Source organism: Medicago sativa, chromosome 7 (assembly GCF_051527215.1).
Source record: "Medicago sativa cultivar Bolivia chromosome 7, Bolivia_mono, whole genome shotgun sequence".
NCBI lineage: Eukaryota > Viridiplantae > Streptophyta > Magnoliopsida > Fabales > Fabaceae > Medicago > Medicago sativa.
The window spans coordinates 64,277,993-64,298,830 of record NC_140755.1 but is presented as its reverse complement, the minus strand read 5'-3'; the positions used below and the strand labels follow the sequence as shown (position 1 = coordinate 64,298,830).

The 20,838-nt window shown below is 33.8% G+C and overlaps 2 protein-coding genes and 1 long non-coding RNA gene across 6 annotated transcripts; 2 read left to right on the top strand and 1 right to left on the bottom strand.

Moving 5' to 3' along the window:
* The first annotated feature begins 287 nt into the window (after positions 1 to 287).
* LOC146907642 (transcription factor EMB1444-like) lies at positions 288 to 20,155 on the top strand. Of its 4 annotated transcripts, none has more exons than XM_085730227.1 (11): positions 288 to 525; positions 1,074 to 1,566; positions 2,173 to 2,358; positions 2,524 to 2,617; positions 2,716 to 2,757; positions 3,120 to 3,179; positions 3,627 to 4,757; positions 4,850 to 4,951; positions 13,931 to 14,071; positions 19,430 to 19,555; positions 19,647 to 20,155. In XM_085730227.1, the coding sequence occupies exons 2-11, from the start codon at positions 1,469 to 1,471 to the stop codon at positions 19,725 to 19,727; spliced, it is 2,061 nt and encodes a 686-aa protein (XP_085586353.1). In that variant the 5' UTR covers positions 288 to 525; positions 1,074 to 1,468; the 3' UTR covers positions 19,728 to 20,155. The 4 variants fall into 4 exon arrangements, with proteins under 4 accessions (XP_085586353.1, XP_085586354.1, XP_085586355.1 ...); XM_085730228.1 differs by lacking the exons at positions 13,931 to 14,071; positions 19,430 to 19,555; positions 19,647 to 20,155 and adding exons at positions 5,099 to 5,230; positions 5,566 to 5,691; positions 5,783 to 6,327; XM_085730229.1 differs by lacking the exons at positions 13,931 to 14,071; positions 19,430 to 19,555; positions 19,647 to 20,155 and adding exons at positions 5,099 to 5,230; positions 5,566 to 5,691; positions 5,783 to 6,327 and having other exon boundaries at positions 440 to 609.
* On the top strand, positions 10,418 to 12,400 carry LOC146907644 (uncharacterized). The gene is made up of 3 exons (XR_015019381.1): positions 10,418 to 10,568; positions 10,658 to 10,762; positions 12,093 to 12,400. It is a non-coding gene; the product is annotated as an uncharacterized LOC146907644 (long non-coding RNA).
* LOC146907643 (uncharacterized) lies at positions 17,294 to 18,710 on the bottom strand. Its single transcript, XM_085730232.1, has one exon. It carries the CDS (start codon positions 18,708 to 18,710, stop codon positions 17,766 to 17,768), a length of 945 nt encoding a protein of 314 aa, XP_085586358.1. The 3' UTR covers positions 17,294 to 17,765.
* Positions 20,156 to 20,838: the final 683 nt, after the last annotated feature.

Here is a 20,838-nt window from a genome sequence, read left to right as displayed (position 1 = left end):
AAAAACAAGAACAGAAATTGTCTCTGTCTAATGTTATATTTTTTGTCTCAAATTAATTAATGATACTTCTATACAAAATTCCTTTTCTCACGCGCTGCAAAGAACAGTATAATCATAAACAGAAACCTCTATCACTGTCTGTGGGTCCCACTCTCCACCCATTTTTATCAAATCTACCTTTATTTCATTTTCAAATCCGTGGGGTGACCACAACACCACTGAAGTGTATTTTTTTTATATTTGTCACTTTTTTTTATATAAACTAAAGTTTTGTGTCACTACCCCCCATAGCTTTTTTCATTAGCAATAGTGCAAAATCAAATATATATTTTTCTTTGTTCAAAAGAGAAAGTGCTACCCATCTTTTCTACCTTGTTTGGATTTAGAATTGGATTTGGATTTGAATCATACATAAACAAATTTTTATTGAGTGTGGAATATTCACATAGGATAATTTGTCATGGACTATGATGAATATGTGTATGGTGAAATTTTTGAAATTTATATAGTCAACATTTTATAGTGGTAAGCTAGCAAAATATGGTTGATTTTGTTTTGTTAATTGTTGTACAGATTTCTTTCTTTGGTTGATGAAAAATGATAATTAAGGTGATAATTAAAATAGATGGATCATCAAGATCTTATGAAGTTATATATTTGACTTCAAATAGATCCTAACTTCATGAAATATTTTATTTATATTATAGTAAAGCATGCAAATTTATTCAATTATAAGCCAGATATATTCATGGTATCATTCAGCTGAAAGGAATTCAAGTTCCTAACAAGAATTTTCATTTTTGGACTGTGTTTTTAGCGTATGTTTGGAATCTTGATGAGTTTGACGTAATCACGGTGGTACCGATATTTTGTTGAAGTTTTAATGTCTAATTTTTGCCAAAAATTACATTTACATATCGTGATTCTGCCAAACTCACCATCAATCGATTTAAGCATGCACTTCGTGTGTTTCTTTCTTTGTTTTAGAGTTGACTTATATTCATTTTCTGTAGCAATCAAACAGGCTCCTTGAACTTGATTCTTAACATAAGTTCTTTGATTTGTTTCTGCAGGAAGTGTTCTTCTAGATTAAGCTACTTTGTTGCAGAATTCGTAGTTTTTGTGCTTATTTTGTTAAATTGCTTTCTTGGAGTTTGGCTGCAAATTGTTAAAATGACTCAGAGAATGGAAACTGGGAGCACTTCTGGTGATCATTGATTTCGACAGCACGGCTCAACAAATTTACTTTGTTATAATTTTTTGTTGGAAGAACCAAGTTATGGTTATTTTGCTTCTCATAAGTACAATAGGGCCTATGATAAAAAAGAGAGTTGGTTTGAGAATTAAACAAGCTGGTAGAGGTTCATACAGAGGTAGCTAGGTGTGTTGTGTGTTTGAGAATTGTTGTTGGTTGTTGTGTTTTGTGTTTCTTGTTTATTTTACCGAAAAAGTCGTGCAAAAGTAGAAGATGGAAGCTACTTCAATTACACAATTGTTGAAGGGCTTTTGTGATACTATGCAATGGCACTATGCTGTCTTTTGGAAGCTTAATCACCTTTCTCCAATGTAAGTTCTTTGTCCATTGATTTGCTTCTGTTTCTATCTTCATATGCTGCGTTTCGTAGGATAGAGTTGTTTTCTTTCTATTGATGTGACATCATTAAGATCGAATGGATTGATAGCATCCGAGTTTGAATTCTGACTGAAACAATCCTTGGTCTGACTTTACTTACCTCTCGTCCGAACTGCAGATTACTAGGGTCCTTTCCCATGAAAACTAGAGGGTTAAGACCAAAAAATTAATGATGTTCCGAATAGAATTTACCATTTTAACTATGGCTTGTGTAGTTGCTTTTGTTTATCGTCATTGCAGATCTTTTAAAAAGGGTATGATAATTGATTGAATTAGTAGCTGAATTTTATATACAAGCTTCTGTATGTCCTTAAAACTTCGTTTAAATTTTTTCTGCTTTTGTTGGAGAACATAGTTTAGCTGATGAATAAAATCGATGTCCATTATCATGTTTAGTATGTTACTTCTCATGAACTCGATCGATATGCTATTCCCCCGATGCATGTAATTTGATTATTATATTATTAATGTGTTGTATGAAATTTGTTGGAAGTTTTTGATTAGACATTAAATGTATAACACATGTCTGTTTGTTTTAGGACTTTGACCTGGGAAAATGCTTACCAGAAAAGTAATCAGCCTTTGGGGAGTATGTGGGGGGACATCAGTTTCGAATCCCCAGATGATGTATATTCTTCGAGAGAAGGAACTGATTATTCAGGAGATTATTCAGTTCGACTTCACATGATCGAAATGTCTCGTCGCAAATACAGTTTGGGAGAAGGGTAGCAACTTATATGCTTTATAATTTATATCACAATTTTTTGTTCATAATTTATTGTAACTCTAGCGATTTCAGTTTATTTTAAAATTATTTATCACTTATGTGTATTATGGATCTATAATGATGATGCAAACTCAACTATTTCTCTTTGTTACCATTCTTTCAGGGCTGTTGGCAAATTAGCTCTTGCCAAGGAACATTTTTGGGTTTCCTGTGAGGATATTTTCACTGGTAAATTTGACACTAGTTTAATTCCTGAGGTGAGATTCTATACATTCAATATCCACATAGTCTAGATGTGAATTTTATTTACCACCCTGCTTTGAAATATACTAAATAACTGCATCTCTTCCTCCAGTGTCCGGATGAGTGGCTTCTTCAATTTGCATCTGGCATCAAGGTAAAGATTCCTTCTACAACAAGTAAAGATCTGATTTCCATTTCTATTTATTTTGATACACTGTCAGAGTAAAAAAGTTTATACTGTCAACAAATCACAGCCGATCATGTGTGACTTTAAAAGTAGTTACGTTAAAAGTCACACGGTTTAATGATCTGACGATTATGATTGATTGACAATGTAAACAATCTTTACCCTGACGGTATATATATGAGTTAAATCCAAATTACATACCAATTTCCATGTTTACCAAGTGTGCCAGTTGTAAGCTCAACTGAGATTAGGTTTGTCTTGCGTAATATTTCTGCAAATTACGAAGGGCAGTTGAAGAAAATGCTAAGTTCATGATTTGAATTTTTCAGACTATTCTGCTGGTACCTGTTCTTCCACAAGGAGTTTTGCAATTTGCTTCATTTAACTCGGTGCGTATATTTTATTTATATTTTCATTATGAGCTGGACAAGCTGTTTGTTTTACGATATGCTAGCACGCATCAAAGAAAATACTTATAAATTCTGTTACATGTTTGTTCTTTTCCTTACATATTACCTTCAATTTGGTTGATTTCTTCCTTATAGTTTTCGGTGCGAAAATTGGTTTTCTTAACAGTGTCTTTGTCGATGCAAAAGTGTTGGTAGAAGAGCAATTGTATTTCTTTTTTTTCTTTCCTTTTTTGTATTTCAAAGAGCCTTGCGGCGAAACTCACACACACTAAATGCAGAGGAGTATTGCGGGTTTGAACCCCCGCCCCAGCACATCAAATGTCCCCGCAATCTTTTATTATCCGACCTGCAGTTACGGGTTATAACAATTGTATTTTTTGTAGCGAATAATTTCTTTATGCTTATTCATATTACATGATATAATAGGTTGCTGAAGACCTGGAATTTATTACCAATATCAACGAGAAATTCAATTTCATTCATCGTTTGGAAGCTAATTGTACACCATTGAACTTGGGAACTGATTCTCAAGATTGGTCATTCTCAACTCTATCGCATTATTTGATGGATAGCTTTGAAGAATCGTCTTCAGCTAGTACTTCCTTCAATATAAATACATCAACGAGATTTCCTAAGGATGACTATGAGTTGTCTAAAGAAATTCAGCTAAAATCCCTCAAAAGAGCAAATGAAAATGAGATGGTTTCCTCATCATTTGAGACAAAACATATTGGTTATGTGGAGACAAAATCAAATCACTTGGTAGAAGAGATATGGCCATGGTCTCACTTTGTCGACAATGACGGAAAGTTTGGAGACACGTCGAATGAATTAAGTTCTTACTCTGATAGTATTATGACCGAGCAACTACTTGGAGGCGGTGAAACTAGTCATGCTGATGTTAAGAATTTCAATTTCAATGACTTCTCCATTGTTCCCTCAATGGCTGAATTGGACAAAGCGATTGGATCCGTTGCATATAGACAGACAGGCAAATGTATACCGAAATATATCTCAGATGAAGATACTTACAGTAGCTCAACTTTAATGTCCAATAAAAAGCAGCACGGTCATATTAAAAGCTTCGAGATTCCAGAAGGAATTCATCCAGAATATCTCTTGGATGCTGTTGTCGGCAATTTATACAGTGCCTCTGACGAAACTTCATGTAGATCCAACAGTGTTAGGTCTCATATAACAATGCCATCAGAGTTTACCGGCTCCGTTCAGCCACAAATCAATTCTGAAGAAAGCACCGCATTTGTGAAAAATTCAAATGTTGGAAGTGATCTTATGCCTGAGCTTACGGCCATGGGGAACGATGAATTTTCAAACCAGTTTCTATCATCTTTCAATGGCAATTCAGGCTTGTTGATTGATGAGGCGCCACAGGAAAAGGTTAATAATCCTATGAAGCCTATTAGTGGACCAAAGCTTTCTAGCGCGAACAAAAAAAGAGAAAAAGTAGGTAATAAGAAAAATTCAAGGCCAAGAGATAGACAATTGATCATGGATAGGATGAAGGAGTTGAGGGAACTTATCCCAGATGGTGGAAGGGTAAGTATTTACATTTCATTACCAAAGCTAAAGTGTTTCGGTTCCCTTTTGTACTTTCGAAATTGTTTAACTTTGATCCTATTGATATACAGTGTAGCATTGATAACCTCTTGGAGCGAACCGTAAAGCACATGATGTACTTAAGAATGGTAACAAGTCAGGCTGAGAAACTGAAACGATTTGCTGATCGTGAGGTAAGGCTTGCGATGTTTCTTATAACATACATACAAATGTTATCTTCTAGAATCTAATATAATCTAAAGACATGAGAAGGAATTAGCGAGAAAATATATAAATCTTTCGTAGAACTGTTTCATTTATGTTTGAATTTGGATTTACAGGTACCTGAAAGGAAAAGGCAGAAAATAGATGGCAGCCATCCAGGAAGAAGCTGCGCATTTGACTTGGAAAGTGAACTATCATGGCCTATAGTCATAGAAGATCTGGAATCCTCAGGGAACATGCTCATAGAGGTATGCAAATTTTCAAATTGTGACCGTCTTCAGTACTAGAAGGTCCATTCCACAGAAAGAAAGACTTGTGAAATGCCAGATGGCATTCATGGCCAAACTCCGAATTATCAGAGCCCCCTTCCCCTGGAACCGGAGGGTTAACACAAAAAAAAAAAAAAAAATTAAAGATATTATTGTTACGTTCAACGAGTCTTTTTCTCCATAATAGACCTCTTCAATACCAGAGAGCATTCTAACTCCTAGCTTTTCTCTTTTACTACATGGCTCGCATTTTTCTCTCTAACTAATCAAATACAAGAATTGCATTTGTTTAACTACTCAACATTTTTTTACAGATGGTATGCAATGAGCATGGACTTTTCTTGGAGATTGCTCAAGTGATCCGAAGGCTGGACATTACCATCTTGAAAGGGATTTTGGAAAACCGTTCGAGTACCAGTTGGGCTTGTTTCATCGTTGAGGTAGCGAAAAATATGCTTAATTTTGCTGCTTATTCTATATTTGATTACAGCAAAGTCATTACTTACATAATTTTTTCTTTGACATGCACAGGTTCCTAGAGGTTTTCACAGGATGGATATCTTATGTCCTTTACTGCATCTTTTGCAGCTTAGAAGAAATCCAGTCTCATAGAAAGCTGACCCTTCAACCTTATATGAAGGAAATGTAGTTTGTCTACAGTTTTTAATGACAAGCTTTGTTTTGTATTGTAGAAGTTAAAATAATTGTGCGACTTATGACTAATGGTACAAATAATTGGGTTGATACCTATGAAGCATGAGTACGGACACAGACACCGACACTGACACGCCGACACCACTAATAATTTAAGAAAACCATATAATTCAGTGTAATCATATGTGTCGGTGTCAGACACGACTGGGACACGCTTAATCCGATGAGTGTCTGTGCTTCATAGGTGGATACTCTATTTAGTGTTGTAGCATTTGTTATTGATGATTGCCTGGATATGTAAAAAAGAATGAGTGTTAGTAACTGTGGAACCAAGACTGACTAGCTTTGTAGAAAGTGATATAATGAATTGCTTTAAGAAAGTGTGGTGAATGCAATTTAAAGATTATTTACCATGTGCATAATTGAGTTTTCCATTCTTATACCTTTACCTCTTGAAATTTTGAAATCTTTTATGACTTTTCCTATAAATAGACTAATTTACAATGTGCATAGATTGAGAATAGGATAAACAATAGTATGTCTTTATGTCCGAGTATACTAAAGCATTAAGCATCTGTTATAGTAGAGTTTCGTTAAAGTTGAGGAGAAAAAGTTGGTTTTATGGAAAAATCAATTGAGAAAAGTAACATTGATGATTGTAAATATAAAACAAAAAGATGAAATGTTGTTCTTAACACATTGAAAAGAAAAACAAAATTCAAGAAACATAGTTCTCAAAAAGAGAAAGAGTTGTCAAGCATGACATCGTCATCGATAATTCTTCAATGTTCGGTGTTTTTCCAGTCAGTTTTAAGTAGTTTTTAATTGTTTCGGTCTTTTTTTATTGGCTTATTTGCATGTTTGATCCTTTATGTTTATTTTAGATTTTAAGTTAGCCCCTTATGTTTTAAAAGTTTCAAGTTGACCCGTTATATTTACTCTGTTTACTAACTAATTATAAACAATTAACTTAACTAATATTGAAATGAGACGCTAGCTCAACAGAGTAAATGACAGTCCATGGGTGATAATTTGTTATTATGTACAATATTAATTTTAGAAAGGATGATTTTTGAAAGCATTTTATTTTATGAAACATGCATTTGACAAAGACTTTTTCACATGCGAGTGAAATGCCAATGACTACATGTTTAGCGTTGAAACCTTAATCACTCTTACTAATCCTTAGATGTTAGGGAGTACTCATAAAGTTGGACAATCCTGACTTGTCACATAACAATATTATTCTAGTGAGAGAGTGATGGGTTGAAGTTCACATAGAGGGGTGATATTCTTCTTTGATTACATCGGAAAAAAATTAATGATGTATAATTCTATGTATGATGCAAAATATATTCTGTGAACTAAAGGGACAAATATGATACATCGATTTACTTTCAAAAATTTAAGAATTGTTCTAATTTTGATGAAGAAATTCTTTCAACAATAATTTTTTTTTTTGGTACAAAAAGAGGGCAAAGCCCAAGAGAAAAGAAACTACGAAATTAACCGGACTTCCTAGGCATGCAAGCCCCGGAAATATAATCAAACATGAGCTTTTGAAGCTCATTAGGAGGAGTCTCCAAAATAATCAAATTCAAATGATTCACATAAATGCTAAAATTAGCAAGCCAATAGGTAGTTCTTTTTCCTTCGCGCCAAGTATGGTTGATATGCATATGTCAATCCATTCTCAGCAGCTTCCTGATACGATGAACTAAAATAGGGATATTCCCATTATACTTGAACTTGTCAGAAATCATGTCGATCAATATCTTTGAGTCACTTTCCACTATAAGATGATCAAAATGCTCCCTCCAAGCCATCTCTATACCCAAATACAACCCCCACATCTCAGCATGTAAGGCATCACAAGCTCCAATCTTCTTAGTGTAGCCTTTAATCCATTTACCATCTGCATCACGAAAAATACCACCACAACCGGAAATATGGCCCAGATCCTTGCAGGCACCGTCGCTGTTGAGCTTGATCCAACCTTCATGAGGTCGTTTCCATCCTATGTAGACATTGTCCTTCACCTTAAGCCCTATATGAAGGTGCTCCAAGTTGTAGTCTTCAATATCTCTAAAGAATTTCTGGATTAATATATTTGCATTATTCGGCCTTTGGAAATCTGCTTCAAAGATAGTTTTGTTCCTCCATTTCCACAAATACCAACACGTAGTCATGAAGGTGGTCTGCCATCTAGATGTGCTCGTCCCAACAATTTTCCTCTTAAGGTTAATGAAAAACCAATCCCTACAGTCAAAGGAAAAGAAGTTAGTTAAAAAAATCGGAGGGAACAATATGAAGCCATACCTGAGTTGCATGAATGCAGCCACGAAGCACATGAAGGACGGTTTCATCATCATTCCCACAAAATACGCGAATCCTTACTAATTTGCGAAGGAATATTATTATTATTTGAAGAAAAAAAAATTAATTGACGTAAACATATCATGAGGATATTTATTATATAAATTGACAAAACAATTTATATTTATTCCATTATTTTTTAAATCGTCAAATGATTGGGCTCACCTTTTAAAATTACGCACTCTGATTTAATTTTGAAAAGTGACGATTATTATTTCTTATGTAACATGAGGTTGTTTAAAAAAAATACACTAGCACCGTTCAAAATCAGGGTGCTATAGCTATAAATCAAGGGAAAATTACAAAGACCTCCCCTAAGGTTTGGTTAAAAGACACACAGCTCCCCTCTAGTTTCAAAAATACAATTACCTCCCCTCTATTTAACTCTGTTAATCATCTGTTACAGGAAATAGCCTTAGTATTGTGAATTATCCCTCTCTGATTGAATGCATCAACCGCTGCAACTAATTGTACCCAACAATATTAATCCAAATCTGTAACTATGGCAACAAGAAATGCGGTGACACTGTATTCCTCTTCAATCTTCAATTTGTTTTCATACTTTCCCATGCACTGATCATTCCTAACTATCTCTCTAAACTTTGTTAATGAACAACAACTTTCACACAAAATAAATTAAACTTACAGTTAAGTATTTATAGGTTTACCACCGAATGCTACCAGTTAAGTTAGGGATATGTTTTTTATGTGTTTTAGTCTTTTGTGTGTGTTTAAATTGGCTTGTATGCCAGCATTGTGAAGGCATGAAGCTTTGTTTCATACCCACGAAAATTCAAAGCATAATTGCCATGAATCTGTGTTTTAGTTTGTGAATGAAAGATTCAAAATAAGAAAAACACTTGAATGAAAGATTGTGAATTTCAGCTTCAAGTCTGTTTGCATTTTAACAGAAAGATAACAGTGTTAAAGAAAGAAGGGAGGTATCAATCTGTTTAATGAAAACTTAAGGGAGGTTAGTGTCTATTTTAAAACTAGAGGGGGTGTCTTTGTAATTTAATGAAAACTTAAGGGAGGTGAGTGTAATTTTCCCATAAATCAATGAAACAAAACAAAACAACGAAGAATGTTTAGTTAATCAAGTAAATGAAATCATAAAGTTATTAATAAATTCAAGAGTTAGAAATCAATAAACTATATCAAGTAACTTAAAACTATGAAAGACCGGATAAGAATTAAGAAAATAACGAGACACTGGTAAGCAAGAATGAACAATAATTTCAAGAAATATTTTTAAGTTAGCCCTTTTTATGAGTTAGAGGGACAAACATATTACATAAAAAACAATAATAAAATCTAATTACACGCAATAACTATGAGCAAAATATAATCTATGAGTTAAAGGGACAAACATGAGTCCTCGTGAGCTTAGCTCAGTTGGTAAGGACAATGCATAATATATGCAAGGTCCGGGGTTCAAACCCCGACCACCACAAAAAAAAAAAACCGACCACCACAAAAAAAAAAAAGGACAAAAAAAAAGGGACAAACATGATACATCAATGTACTTTCGAATCATTTAACAATTTTTCTAATTATTGTGAATAAATTATTGGAACAATATTATTATTAAAAAATATTTAATTGACGTAAACGTAAACATATCATGAGGTTTTTCACTATAGAGAGTGATAAAATAATTTATTTATGTTACCGTTTTTTTTTTTAAATCGTCAATTGATTGGGCTCGCCTTTTAAAATCTATTAGTCTAATTTATTTTGAGAAAGTGAAGATGAATATTTCTTCTGCAACGTGAGGTTGTTTATAAAAAAGTATACTCGCGCTATTTGAAATCAAGGTGTTATAGTGTTAAACAAATGAAACAAAACAAAACAACGAAAACAGTTTAGTTGATTAAAAGTAAAGGAAAGCATAAACATCTTATTAAATTCAAGAACTAGAAATCAATAAACTACATCAAATAACTTGAAACTGTGAAAGGCTAGATAAGGGAAAAAAACTTAATAAATACAAGAAATATTATTATGCTAGCTATATTCAATGCGCTAAAGGGACAAACATGATACATCAATGTACTTTCAAAATACCTAGCAATTATTCTAACTTTAATGAAGGAATTCTTGCAACAAATATTTAAAGAAAAATTATTTAATTGACGTAAAACTATTACTAGTTATTTTACTATATAAAGTGACAAAGCAATTTATATTTGATACATGCAAAGGTGAATAATGACTAAAATTTTCAAGTTTTTTTATACTATGGTCATTCTTGTTTTCCTATTTCTTGTTATAGTCGACGGTGCACGTAAGCTCTTTCTCAACTTTTTATTTATCTCATTCACAATATTTCATCCCGTTTATGTAATGCCTCTTCATTATTATTTTTCATTACAGGACGATGTGTTTCTGACTACGATTGTTATATAAGATATCCCCTTTTATGGGATTACAATAATCTCTGCATTGAAGGTGTTTGTTACACCTTTTTTGTATAAGCAGGTAAAAATAGTTCTCTATTATGTCCAAGTCTTTGATTTTCTTTTGGCTAAACTGCACTTTTCGCCCCCTAAGTTTCAAAATGTTGCGATTTTGACCCCCTATTAAAAAATGGCAAAAATGACCTCCCATGTTTAGGGAAATATGCTCTTTTGACCTCCTAACATAAGAGAAATATGCTTTTTGACCCCTTATCTTCACAAAAAGTTGCGATTATGGCCCCTTTTTGGGACATGTGGCGTCTTCTCAACAATTTTGGGACGAAAGGGGCCAAAATCGCATTTTTTTAATAGGGCAAAAATTGCAACATTTTGAAACTTAGGGGGCGAAAAGTGCAGTTTAGCCTTTTCTTTTCACATCATAATGTTCTTACTTTTATAATTTCTTTCTCAATTTCATATATTTTTCCAAACTTGCAATTTGTGTGATGTGACTAGATTCTTTTTCATTTATTTTTCTTCATTTGTGTGAAATTGCCAAACATTTTTCATTTGTATTTGTGTCCAAGCAAGAGTTGCTCTTTCCTTGATAGCCTTGGAAGTATCTCTTAGATGATTTACTAACTAATTATAAACAATTAACTTAACTAATATTGAAATGAGACGCTAGCCCAACAGAGTAAATGACGGTCCATGGGTGATAATTTGTTATTATGTACTTAGTTTGTGAAAGGCTATAGGACAACATTAATTTTTTTTTTCTGATGAAAATTAAAGGATGATTTTTGAAAGCATTTAATTTTCTGACAAAGACTTTTTCACATGCGAGTGAAATGCCAATGACTACATGTTTAGTGTGGAAACCTTAATCACTCTTACTAATCCATACTCCCTCCGGTCACATTTATAAGCAAAAAACACATTTTTAGGTACATTGAATAACTAATGTATCTAACTAACATATAAATGTGACCGGATACATTAATTATTCAATAAACCTAAAAAGGTGTTTTTTGCTTATAAATGTGACTGGAAGGAGTAGATGTTAGGGAGTACTCATAAAGTTGGACAATCCTGACTAGTCACATAACAATAATATTCTAGTGAGAGAGTGATGTGTCAAAGTTCACATAGAGGGGTGATATCCTTCTTTAATTTCTGATATCTTCTAATTCTACTATTTTGAGTATGAGCAAATTCATATGGAGTAGAAATGTAGGAACATTATATTTGATATATATTTTTTTGCACAATTCTATGTACACCTTATCTGTTATGGTGTTTGGAATGTATCTTTATGTGTTTTTTTTATCCATTGCTATTGTTATCCCACTTTAAGCGACTAGGAATTTATTCCACCCTTATTTACTATGTGTTTCTCTTATATGAATTAGATGCGGTGCATCCTTAAGACATGACTAAACAACAGTATCGAGGTGTTTGTTCACGAGAATAAAGTTGATAATTATTCTCTCACCTACTCTTGGTGTTCATGAAAGTTTGTGGGATGGATTATTATTTATGCTTAAATTATTTTGTAAGGATCTGGTATTTTGACATCAGGGTTGGTTTTAATAATCTGATCTTGACTTATTTTTTTGGATCCAACAAAAATATTATGTAGACTATTTTATTACGAGGATAATTGTAAAGCGAAGGCAAAATGTTGTATTTCAAATTAAGCTATTGTGTTGTTATTTGACGTGATAATGTGCTATCCTATATTACATTTAAATTTATTTATTCTGAAGAAAAAAAATTAACATTTTTAATTCTATTTTTTATGCAAAATTAGAAGTGTTAGTATCAAAATGATGCATTAACATTTCAATTATGTGGCACCCCAATGTACCACCAACATCACCTCCAAAAGTATTATTCGTGATGAAAAAGAAATAAGGGAGAGGGGGAATAACCAAATCCACCGAGACAACGTTAACAAAATACTAGACTTTTGACCCGTGCGTCGCACGGGTTTTCTTGACTATAATAGAGACCAATAAATAATCTTTAACCCGTAAGACCATTGATATAATAGAAAATATTTTCTTCGAAAAAAAAAGCAAGCGGATATGAATGAAATTGATGTGCAATACATTTTTTTAGATGGAATTTGTTAGATTAAATAATTGCAAACCTAATAAAGCAAATGAGCGGGAAAAAATTAGGTTAAGTTGTTGCAGTCATAACAAAATTAATAAATAAGGATGTAAAAAAAAGGCATGAAATTAAAAAAAAATCCAAAAAAAAAAGTGTAAAATTCTTGCAAAAAAAAAAGTATAAAATAGAAGGATCATACGTGATCATTGATATGGTAGAAAATATTTTCTTCAAAAAAAAAGGCAAGCGGATAGGAATGAAATTGGTGTGCAATGCATTTTTTTAGATGAAATTTGTTAGGTTAAATAATTGCAAACCTAATAAAGCAAATGAGCGGAAAAAAATTAGGTTAAGTTGCTGCAGACGTAACAAAATTAATAAATAAGGATGTAAAAAAAAGGCATGAAATTAAAAAAAAAATCCAAAAAAAAAAGTGTAAAATTCTTGACAAAAAAAAAAGTATAAAATAGAAGGATCATATGTGATCATTGATATGGTAGAAAATATTTTTTTCAATAAAAAAAGGCAAGCAGATAGGAATGAAATTGGTGTGCAAGACATTTTTTTAGATGAAATTTGTTAGGTTAAATAATTGCAAACCTAATAAAGCAAATGAGCGGAAATTAGGTTAAATTGCTGCAGACGTAACAAAATTAATAAATAAGGATTAACTAGGAAAGAGAAATCTAGAACAACAAGGAAGATTATTCTATCAAACTAAATCATCTACATAGAACTCAACATTAGTAATTCTATCAACACGTTACACATACATTTTCTTCTCTATAAATGTGAGAAAATCTAAATCTGAAGTTTTTATTAATATTAAGATTGTTCTGCCCCTTGTTTTGCAACTTTCAAGGAACAAGATTAATCTTAGAGAAAGCTATAATAGTTAACAAAGATTCACATTCAAGCCATAAATGGTTCGAGACTCTAGAATGATCAATTCAATTGAATAAATTAAGTGTCTCTATTAATATATGAGTAAAAATATACAATGAAGTGATGTGGCGCTTGCCACACACTGCCTTGTTCAGGTCCGCCCCTGATGACATGAGAAGGAATTAGCGAGAAAATGTATAAATATTTGGTAGAACTGTTTCGTTTATGTTTGAGTTTGGATTTACAGGTACCTGAAAGGAAAAGGCAGAAAATAAATGGCAGCCATCCAGGAAGAAGTTGTGCATTTGACTTGGAAAGTGAACTATCATGGCCTATATGGCCTATAGTCATAGAAGATCTGGAATCCTCAGGGAACATGCTCATAGATGTATGCAAATTATCAAATTGAGACCTCTTCAGTACTAGAAGGTCCATTCCACAGAAAGAAAGACTCGTGAAATGCCAGATGATATTCACAGCCAAACTCCGGATTATCAGGGCCCCCTATTATCAAATGAACAAAATGAAGAAATGATTCTCATTATTGATGAATGAAGTTACAATTGGTATTTATACAAGTCTAATATCATCTATGTAACCTACATAACTAACTAAGAAGAAGAAAGTACAAGTACTAAAATGCCCTCTATCTAGCTTGCTTGGGCTACAAGTTATCTTCTATAGAGCTTGTATTCTTAGTTTTGTCTTCTATATTCAATATCCCCCCACAAGTTGAAGCCTGGTAGATGTCTAACATGCTCAACTTGGATAGAAGCTGATTAAATGGTTGAGGAAGCAGTGACTTAGTGAAAAAAATCTGCCAATTGATCTTTAGAAGAAATAGGAAGAAGTTTGAACAAGCCAGCTTGCAATTTTTCCCTGACTATATGACAGTCAATCTCAAGATGTTTGGTGCGTTCATGGAAGACAGGATTGGCTGCAATGTAGATGGCACTTTGGTTATCACAATACAAAACTGGTGGTTTAATGCATTGAACCTCTAAATCTCTGATAAGATAAGTAGGCCACTGCAGTTCACAAGTTGCAGAAGCAAGAGTCCTGTACTCTGCTTCAGATGAAGATCTGGAAATAGTTAACTGCTTCTTGGTTCTCCAGGAAATAAGTGAATCACCAAGAAAGAAGCATTGGCCAGAGATAGATCTCCTAGTGTCTCTGCATCCAGCCCAGTCTGCATCAATGTACCCTTTGATTTGAAGTAAAGACTGTCTTGGGAAGAATAAACCTTTACCAGGACAACTTTTAAGATACTTCAAAATCCTCATAGCTGCAGTGTGGTGAGTTTGAGTAGAGTTACTAAGAAATTGACTCAATTGTTGAGTGATATAGGTAATATCAGGTTTGGTAGTATTCAAGTACAATAATCTACCAATCAATCTTCTATAGGCTGGTATGTCAGGAAATGGAGGTGCAGAGTCATTGTACAACTTGATAGAAGGATCAGAAGGAGTAGTAACTGGTTTAGAACCAATAAGACCTGAATCCTCTAATAAATCAAGACAGTACTTTCTCTGACATAAAGATATGCCAGATTTGGAATGAGCAACCTCAAGTCCCAGAAAGTACTTGAGTTGGCCAATGTCTTTGATTTTGAAGGCATCATGGAGAATACTTTTAATAGCATTGAACTCAGAAAGAGTGTTTCCAGCTAAAATCACATCATTAACATATACCAGTAGGATAGTAAATGAGGATGGTGTATGCTTGATGAACAAAGAAGCATCAGAGGCTGCTTGTTTGTATCCATGAGATAGAAGAATATTTGTCAACTTCTCATACCACTTCCTACTTGCCTGTTTGAGACCATACAAAGACTTCTTGAGTTTACAAACTTGATTTTGGTGAGAATGAGGAACACCAGGGGGTACGGTCATGTAAACATCTTCCTGCAATTCTCCATGAAGAAAAGCATTATTGACATTAAGTTGATGTAGAAACCAGTGATTGATAGAGGCCAAGGCAATGACAATTCTGACTGTGGTGAGTTTAGCAACTGGTGAGTAAGTGTCAAAGTAGTCAAGACCCTCAATTTGATTGTATCCTTTGGCCACCAAACGTGCTTTATATCTTTCAATAGAACCATCAGCATTGTGCTTGATTTTGAATATCCATCTGCAGCCTATAGGTTTGACTGCTGGAGGTAAATCAACAATTTGCCAAGTGCCAGTTTGTTCAAGAGCAGTGATTTCAGCTTGCATAGCTTGCTTCCAACAATCATACTTGATGGCCTCAGTATAGGTTTTTGGTTCAATGTGGGTGGAAATAGACAAAGAAAACAAAGATTGAGAATTAGATAAATTGGAATATGAAAGATAAGCAGATAAAGGATATTTACTTGTAAGATGATGTGTTTGATAATCTTGTAAGTAAGTAGGGGTATGTCTAGGTCTAGAGGAACTTCTAATAGGTGGAGGGTTAGGAGGTGGAATGATAGGTAAAGAAGGTAAAACAGATGATTCAGGAATATCAACAAAAGGGGTTTGAGATGGTGAAGGTGTAAAATACTGCCAATTGGAGGGAAAATGAGAATTGGCAGATTTATAAGGTAAAATAGACTCATGAAAGGTTACATTTCTGGAAATGAAAATCTCATGGGTGTTTAAATCATAAAGAACGGACCCTTTGTAACCTGACTTGTACCCTAAGAAAACTGATTTTCTGGCTCTTGATTGTAATTTTGTTCTGTGAGCTTGAAGGGTAGAAGCATAGCATAGGCAACCAAAGACTTTGAATGTATTAATGTCAGGTAAAGTGTTATAGAGAACTTGATAAGGTGACTTGTTTTGAAGGACAAGAGTAGGAACTCTATTGATGAGAAAGACTGCATGAAGAACAACATAAGACCAAAAGAAATTGGGAAGTTTAGACTGGAAGAGAAGAGCTCTAGCAACATTTAGAATGTGCTGATGCTTTCTCTCAACTCTACCATTTTGTTGAGGAGTCTCAACACAAGACTTTTGATGGATGATACCCTGAGAGGCATAAAAAACTGACAATAGAAACTCAGGGCCATTATCAGATCTAATGATTTTGGGTGTGACTTTGTGTTGATTTTGAATGAGGGAAATATAATTTTGAATATGAGAAGGAACTTCAGATTTGTTTTTGAGTAAAATGATCCACAAAAATCTACTATGATCATCAACAATGGTGAGAAAATACCTATGACCATGTATAGAAACTTTAGCAATGGGACCCCAAATGTCAAAGTGAAGCAACTCAAAATTAGAAGAAGCAATAGAAGTACTGGAATTATAAGGCAATTTTCTTTGTTTGGCAAAATGACATATATCACATATGGATTTATTATCATCATGAATATCAGGATACAAAAGATGCATTTGTGACAGTCTTTGATTGGACAGATGCCCCAATCTAAAGTGCCACAATGCAGTAGAAGGTATATGAACATTATCATTACATGAAACTGGATTACAAGAAGAAGATGAAACTTTATTACAATGAAAATTATTAACAGAACAATGACTAGAATTTGAAGAAGCAGTAATTCTCAATCTATAAAGTCCATCACAGAGATCAGCCAAACCAATCATCTTCTGTGATTTCACATCCTGTATGGTGCATAATTCATGCACAAAATGTAAATGGTAAGTCATGAGTTTGCATAATTTTGAAACAGATATAAGGTTGACATGGAAATGTGGGGAATATAGAACATTGGTGATGTGGAAATGAGGTGAAAAAGAGACAGTGCCAGCATAATGAACTATAACAGATGTACCATTAGGAAAAGTAACATTAAGGGGTTTAATTCTATAGAATGAATGAAGTAAAGACAAAGAAGAACAAATATGTTCATTAGCACCAGAATCTATCAACCAATAATTGGACCTGACATGCAAGCAATAAGGGAAAATAGTATTGATACCTGCAGAAGCTTGAAGGGATGAAGAAACTGGTTCAGAGATGATATGATTGGTGTTGGCTGGGGTGGTTGGTGCTCATGGAACCAAGGATGATTGTTGAAGCAAGGAGACAAGATGAACATACTGCTCTTGAGTCAAACCAGTTTGAGAAATAGCTGAAGAACCAGCAGCAACACCTTAAGATTCAGGAATTCCTTCTGAATTCACAGCATTAGTGGAAGTAGATCCCTTATTAGCATTAGGAAAACCATGTTTTTGGTAGCAGAAATCAACAGTGTGATTAGTCTTGTGACAAAAGGTGTAATATTTGGAATTGTTCTTAGGTGGATGTGAACCAGAACTAGGTTTTCCACGCCCAAAAGGTTTTCTTGCATCAGATGTATTCACCAAAATATTTGAGTCTTCAATGGAAGAAGAAGAAACAGTAACAGTAGAATTGTTACTCTCTTCTTGAATGACAAGGGAATAGATCTTGTTGATAGAAGGAAGAGGCTCCATGAGTAGAACTTGCGTTTTCACAACTGCAAAGTTATCATTCAAACCAGTGAGGAATTGAATGATTTGGTCCTCCAAACGAAAATTGCGAGCAGATCTCATAGATTCACAACGACATGGATGAGGACAGGTGCACATAGGCATTGGACGATGAGAGTTACGCTCTTCCCAAAGTGATTTCAACTCAGTGAAGTATTCAAGCACAGATTTAGTTCCTTGTTTCAAGTTGTTGATAGCAGTGCGTAAAGAAGCAATTCTGACTCCATCAACCTTAGAGAAGTGTTCCTGAAACTCAATCCATACATCAATGGCGTATTCATGGAATACAATTGTTTGTGCAATCTGAGGGGAAACAGAGTTCAAAACCCAAGAGTGGATCAAGTAGTTACAATGATCCCAAGCACTACGGTTCAAATCATCAGTAGGAGGAATGGGAATAGATCCATCAACAAAGGAAAGTTTGTTCTTGGCGCCTAAAGCACGCTTCATAGAACGATGCCATGCGAGGTAGTTAGAACCATCAAGAAGAGGTGTAACTAACACAGGTCCATGATTTTCACTCGGATGCACATAGAAAGGTGAATCAGTGTTTGGCTGAACAACCTGAGGAGCTTGTCTTGGAGGCATGATGAAGACGAAGCAGAAAGTAGCAGAGTTGCAAAAAACAGAGGATGAAGAAAAACGAAGAAGATGATGCGTGAAACGATGAAAAGAAGAGAATCAAAGAGTCTCAAAATGAAATAGAGATCGAAACGAGAAGAAAGGAAGAAAAATCAATGTGATTCTTCACGAAATCGAGAGAAATTGAGAAAGAATGAAAAGCTTGAAGCTCACGCATCAATGGCGGAAGCTTGTAACTGAATCGTAACTAACTCTTCTCAAAGAGAGAGAGAGTAGCTCTGATACCATATTATCAAATGAACAAAATGAAGAAATGATTCTCATTACTGATGAATGAAGTTACAATTGGTATTTATACAAGTCTAATCTCATCTATGTAACCTACATAACTAACTAAGAAGAAGAAAGTACAAGTACTAAAATGCCCTCTATCTAGCTTGCTTGGGCTACAAGTTATCTTCTATAGAGCTTGTATTCTTAGTTTTGTCTTCTATATTCAATACCCCCTTCCCCTGGAACCGGAGGGTTAGCACAAAAAAACAAATATTATTTTAAAGATGTTATTGTTACGCTCTAAGAGTCTTCTTCTCCATAATAGACCTCTTCAATACCAGAGAGCATTCCAACTCCTAGCTTTTCTCCTTTACCACTTGGCTCTCATTTTTCTCTGTAACTAATCAAATACAAGAATTGCATTTGTTTAACTACTCAACATTTTTTTACAGATGGTATGCAATGAGCATGGACTTTTCTTGGAGATTGCTCAAGTGATCCGAAGGCTGGACATTACCATCTTGAAAGGGATTTTGGAAAACTGTTCGAGTACCAGCTTGGCTTGTTTCATCGTAGAGGTAGAGAAAAATATGCTTAATTTTGCCACTCATTCTATATTTGATTACAGCAAAGTAATTACTTACATAATTTTTTCTTGGACATGCACAGGTTCCTAGGGGTTTTCACAGGATGGATATCTTATGTCCTTTACTGCATCTTTTGCAGCTTAGAAGAAATCCTGTCTCATAAAAAGCTGACCCTCCTTATATGAAGGAAACATAGTTTGTCTACAGTTTTAAATGACAAGCTTTGTTTTATATTGTAGAAGTTAAAATAATTATGTGACTTATGACTAATAGTACAAATTGGGTTGATACCTATGAAGCACGAGTACAAACACAGACAACGAACACGACACAGATACGCCGACACCACTAATAATTTGAGAAAACCATATAATTCAGTGTAATCATATGTGTCGGTGTCGTGTCGGTGTCGAACATGACTGAGACACGCCTAATCCGAGTAGTGTCCATACTTCATAGGTTGATACTCTATTTAGTGTTGTTGTAGCATTTGTTTTTTATGATTGCCTGAATAAATGCTACAGGAGTGTTAGTAACCGTGGAACCAAGACTGACTAGCTATGTAGACATATCTAGTGTAATATATTGAATCTACTTACTTTATTTATAATAAATATTAATCCCTATGATTTTACCATTTTGCCCCTAGGAGGGGCATTTTTGTAATTTTCTAATAGGTGGGATGTGGTTCTTGACACCTCACCATTATATGGGTGCATTTCCCATTTTGCCCCTCATAATTTTTTTTAATTATTTTATAATTTTTATATTTTTAATAACTTTTAACTATTTTCCAATTTTTATGTTTTTAACTATTTTCAATTTTTTTCTCCCAAATTCAGTTGCTTCTACATTGCTGTCGTGGGAGATTAAGATATCATTTGACCTAGCTTTTTTTCCAACTTCTCTACATTTTTAAGGAGAAGTTAGGCTAAACACAATATCAATTAAGTACTTACTAAAAAAAGTAATTTTTTAAATGCATAAAATTGAATGAAATGAGCTTTGGCCAAAAGTTGTTGAATGTTACTTTAAAAAACTACTTCTCAACAATTTATTTAACAAGCACCTCTTTTCAACTCGCTCTGGGAATCTTTTCTTTTATTTTTTAATATTATATTGCAATATGTTTTTTCTTCCAATTAACTTTATTTTTTTCAACCGTTCCATTTAATTTTTTAAGGAGGTTCCATTTAATTTTATTTTTTTTCAAAGAAATTTTATTATCTTTTTATCACTTATAAATATTTAATTTCAATATCGTTTAATCATCA

Bases quoted from the DNA above. Each gene is read 5' to 3' on its own strand.
- LOC146907642 (XM_085730227.1), top strand. From the start codon at position 1,469: ATGGAAGCTACTTCAATTACACAATTGTTGAAGGGCTTTTGTGATACT. The intron at 2,618-2,715 runs GTGAGATTCTAT...CTCTTCCTCCAG, and splicing joins ACACTAGTTTAATTCCTGAG to TGTCCGGATGAGTGGCTTCT. The intron at 14,072-19,429 runs GTATGCAAATTA...ATTTTTTTACAG, and splicing joins CAGGGAACATGCTCATAGAT to ATGGTATGCAATGAGCATGG.
- LOC146907643 (XM_085730232.1), bottom strand. From the start codon at position 18,710: ATGCCTCCAAGACAAGCTCCTCAGGTTGTTCAGCCAAACACTGATTCA.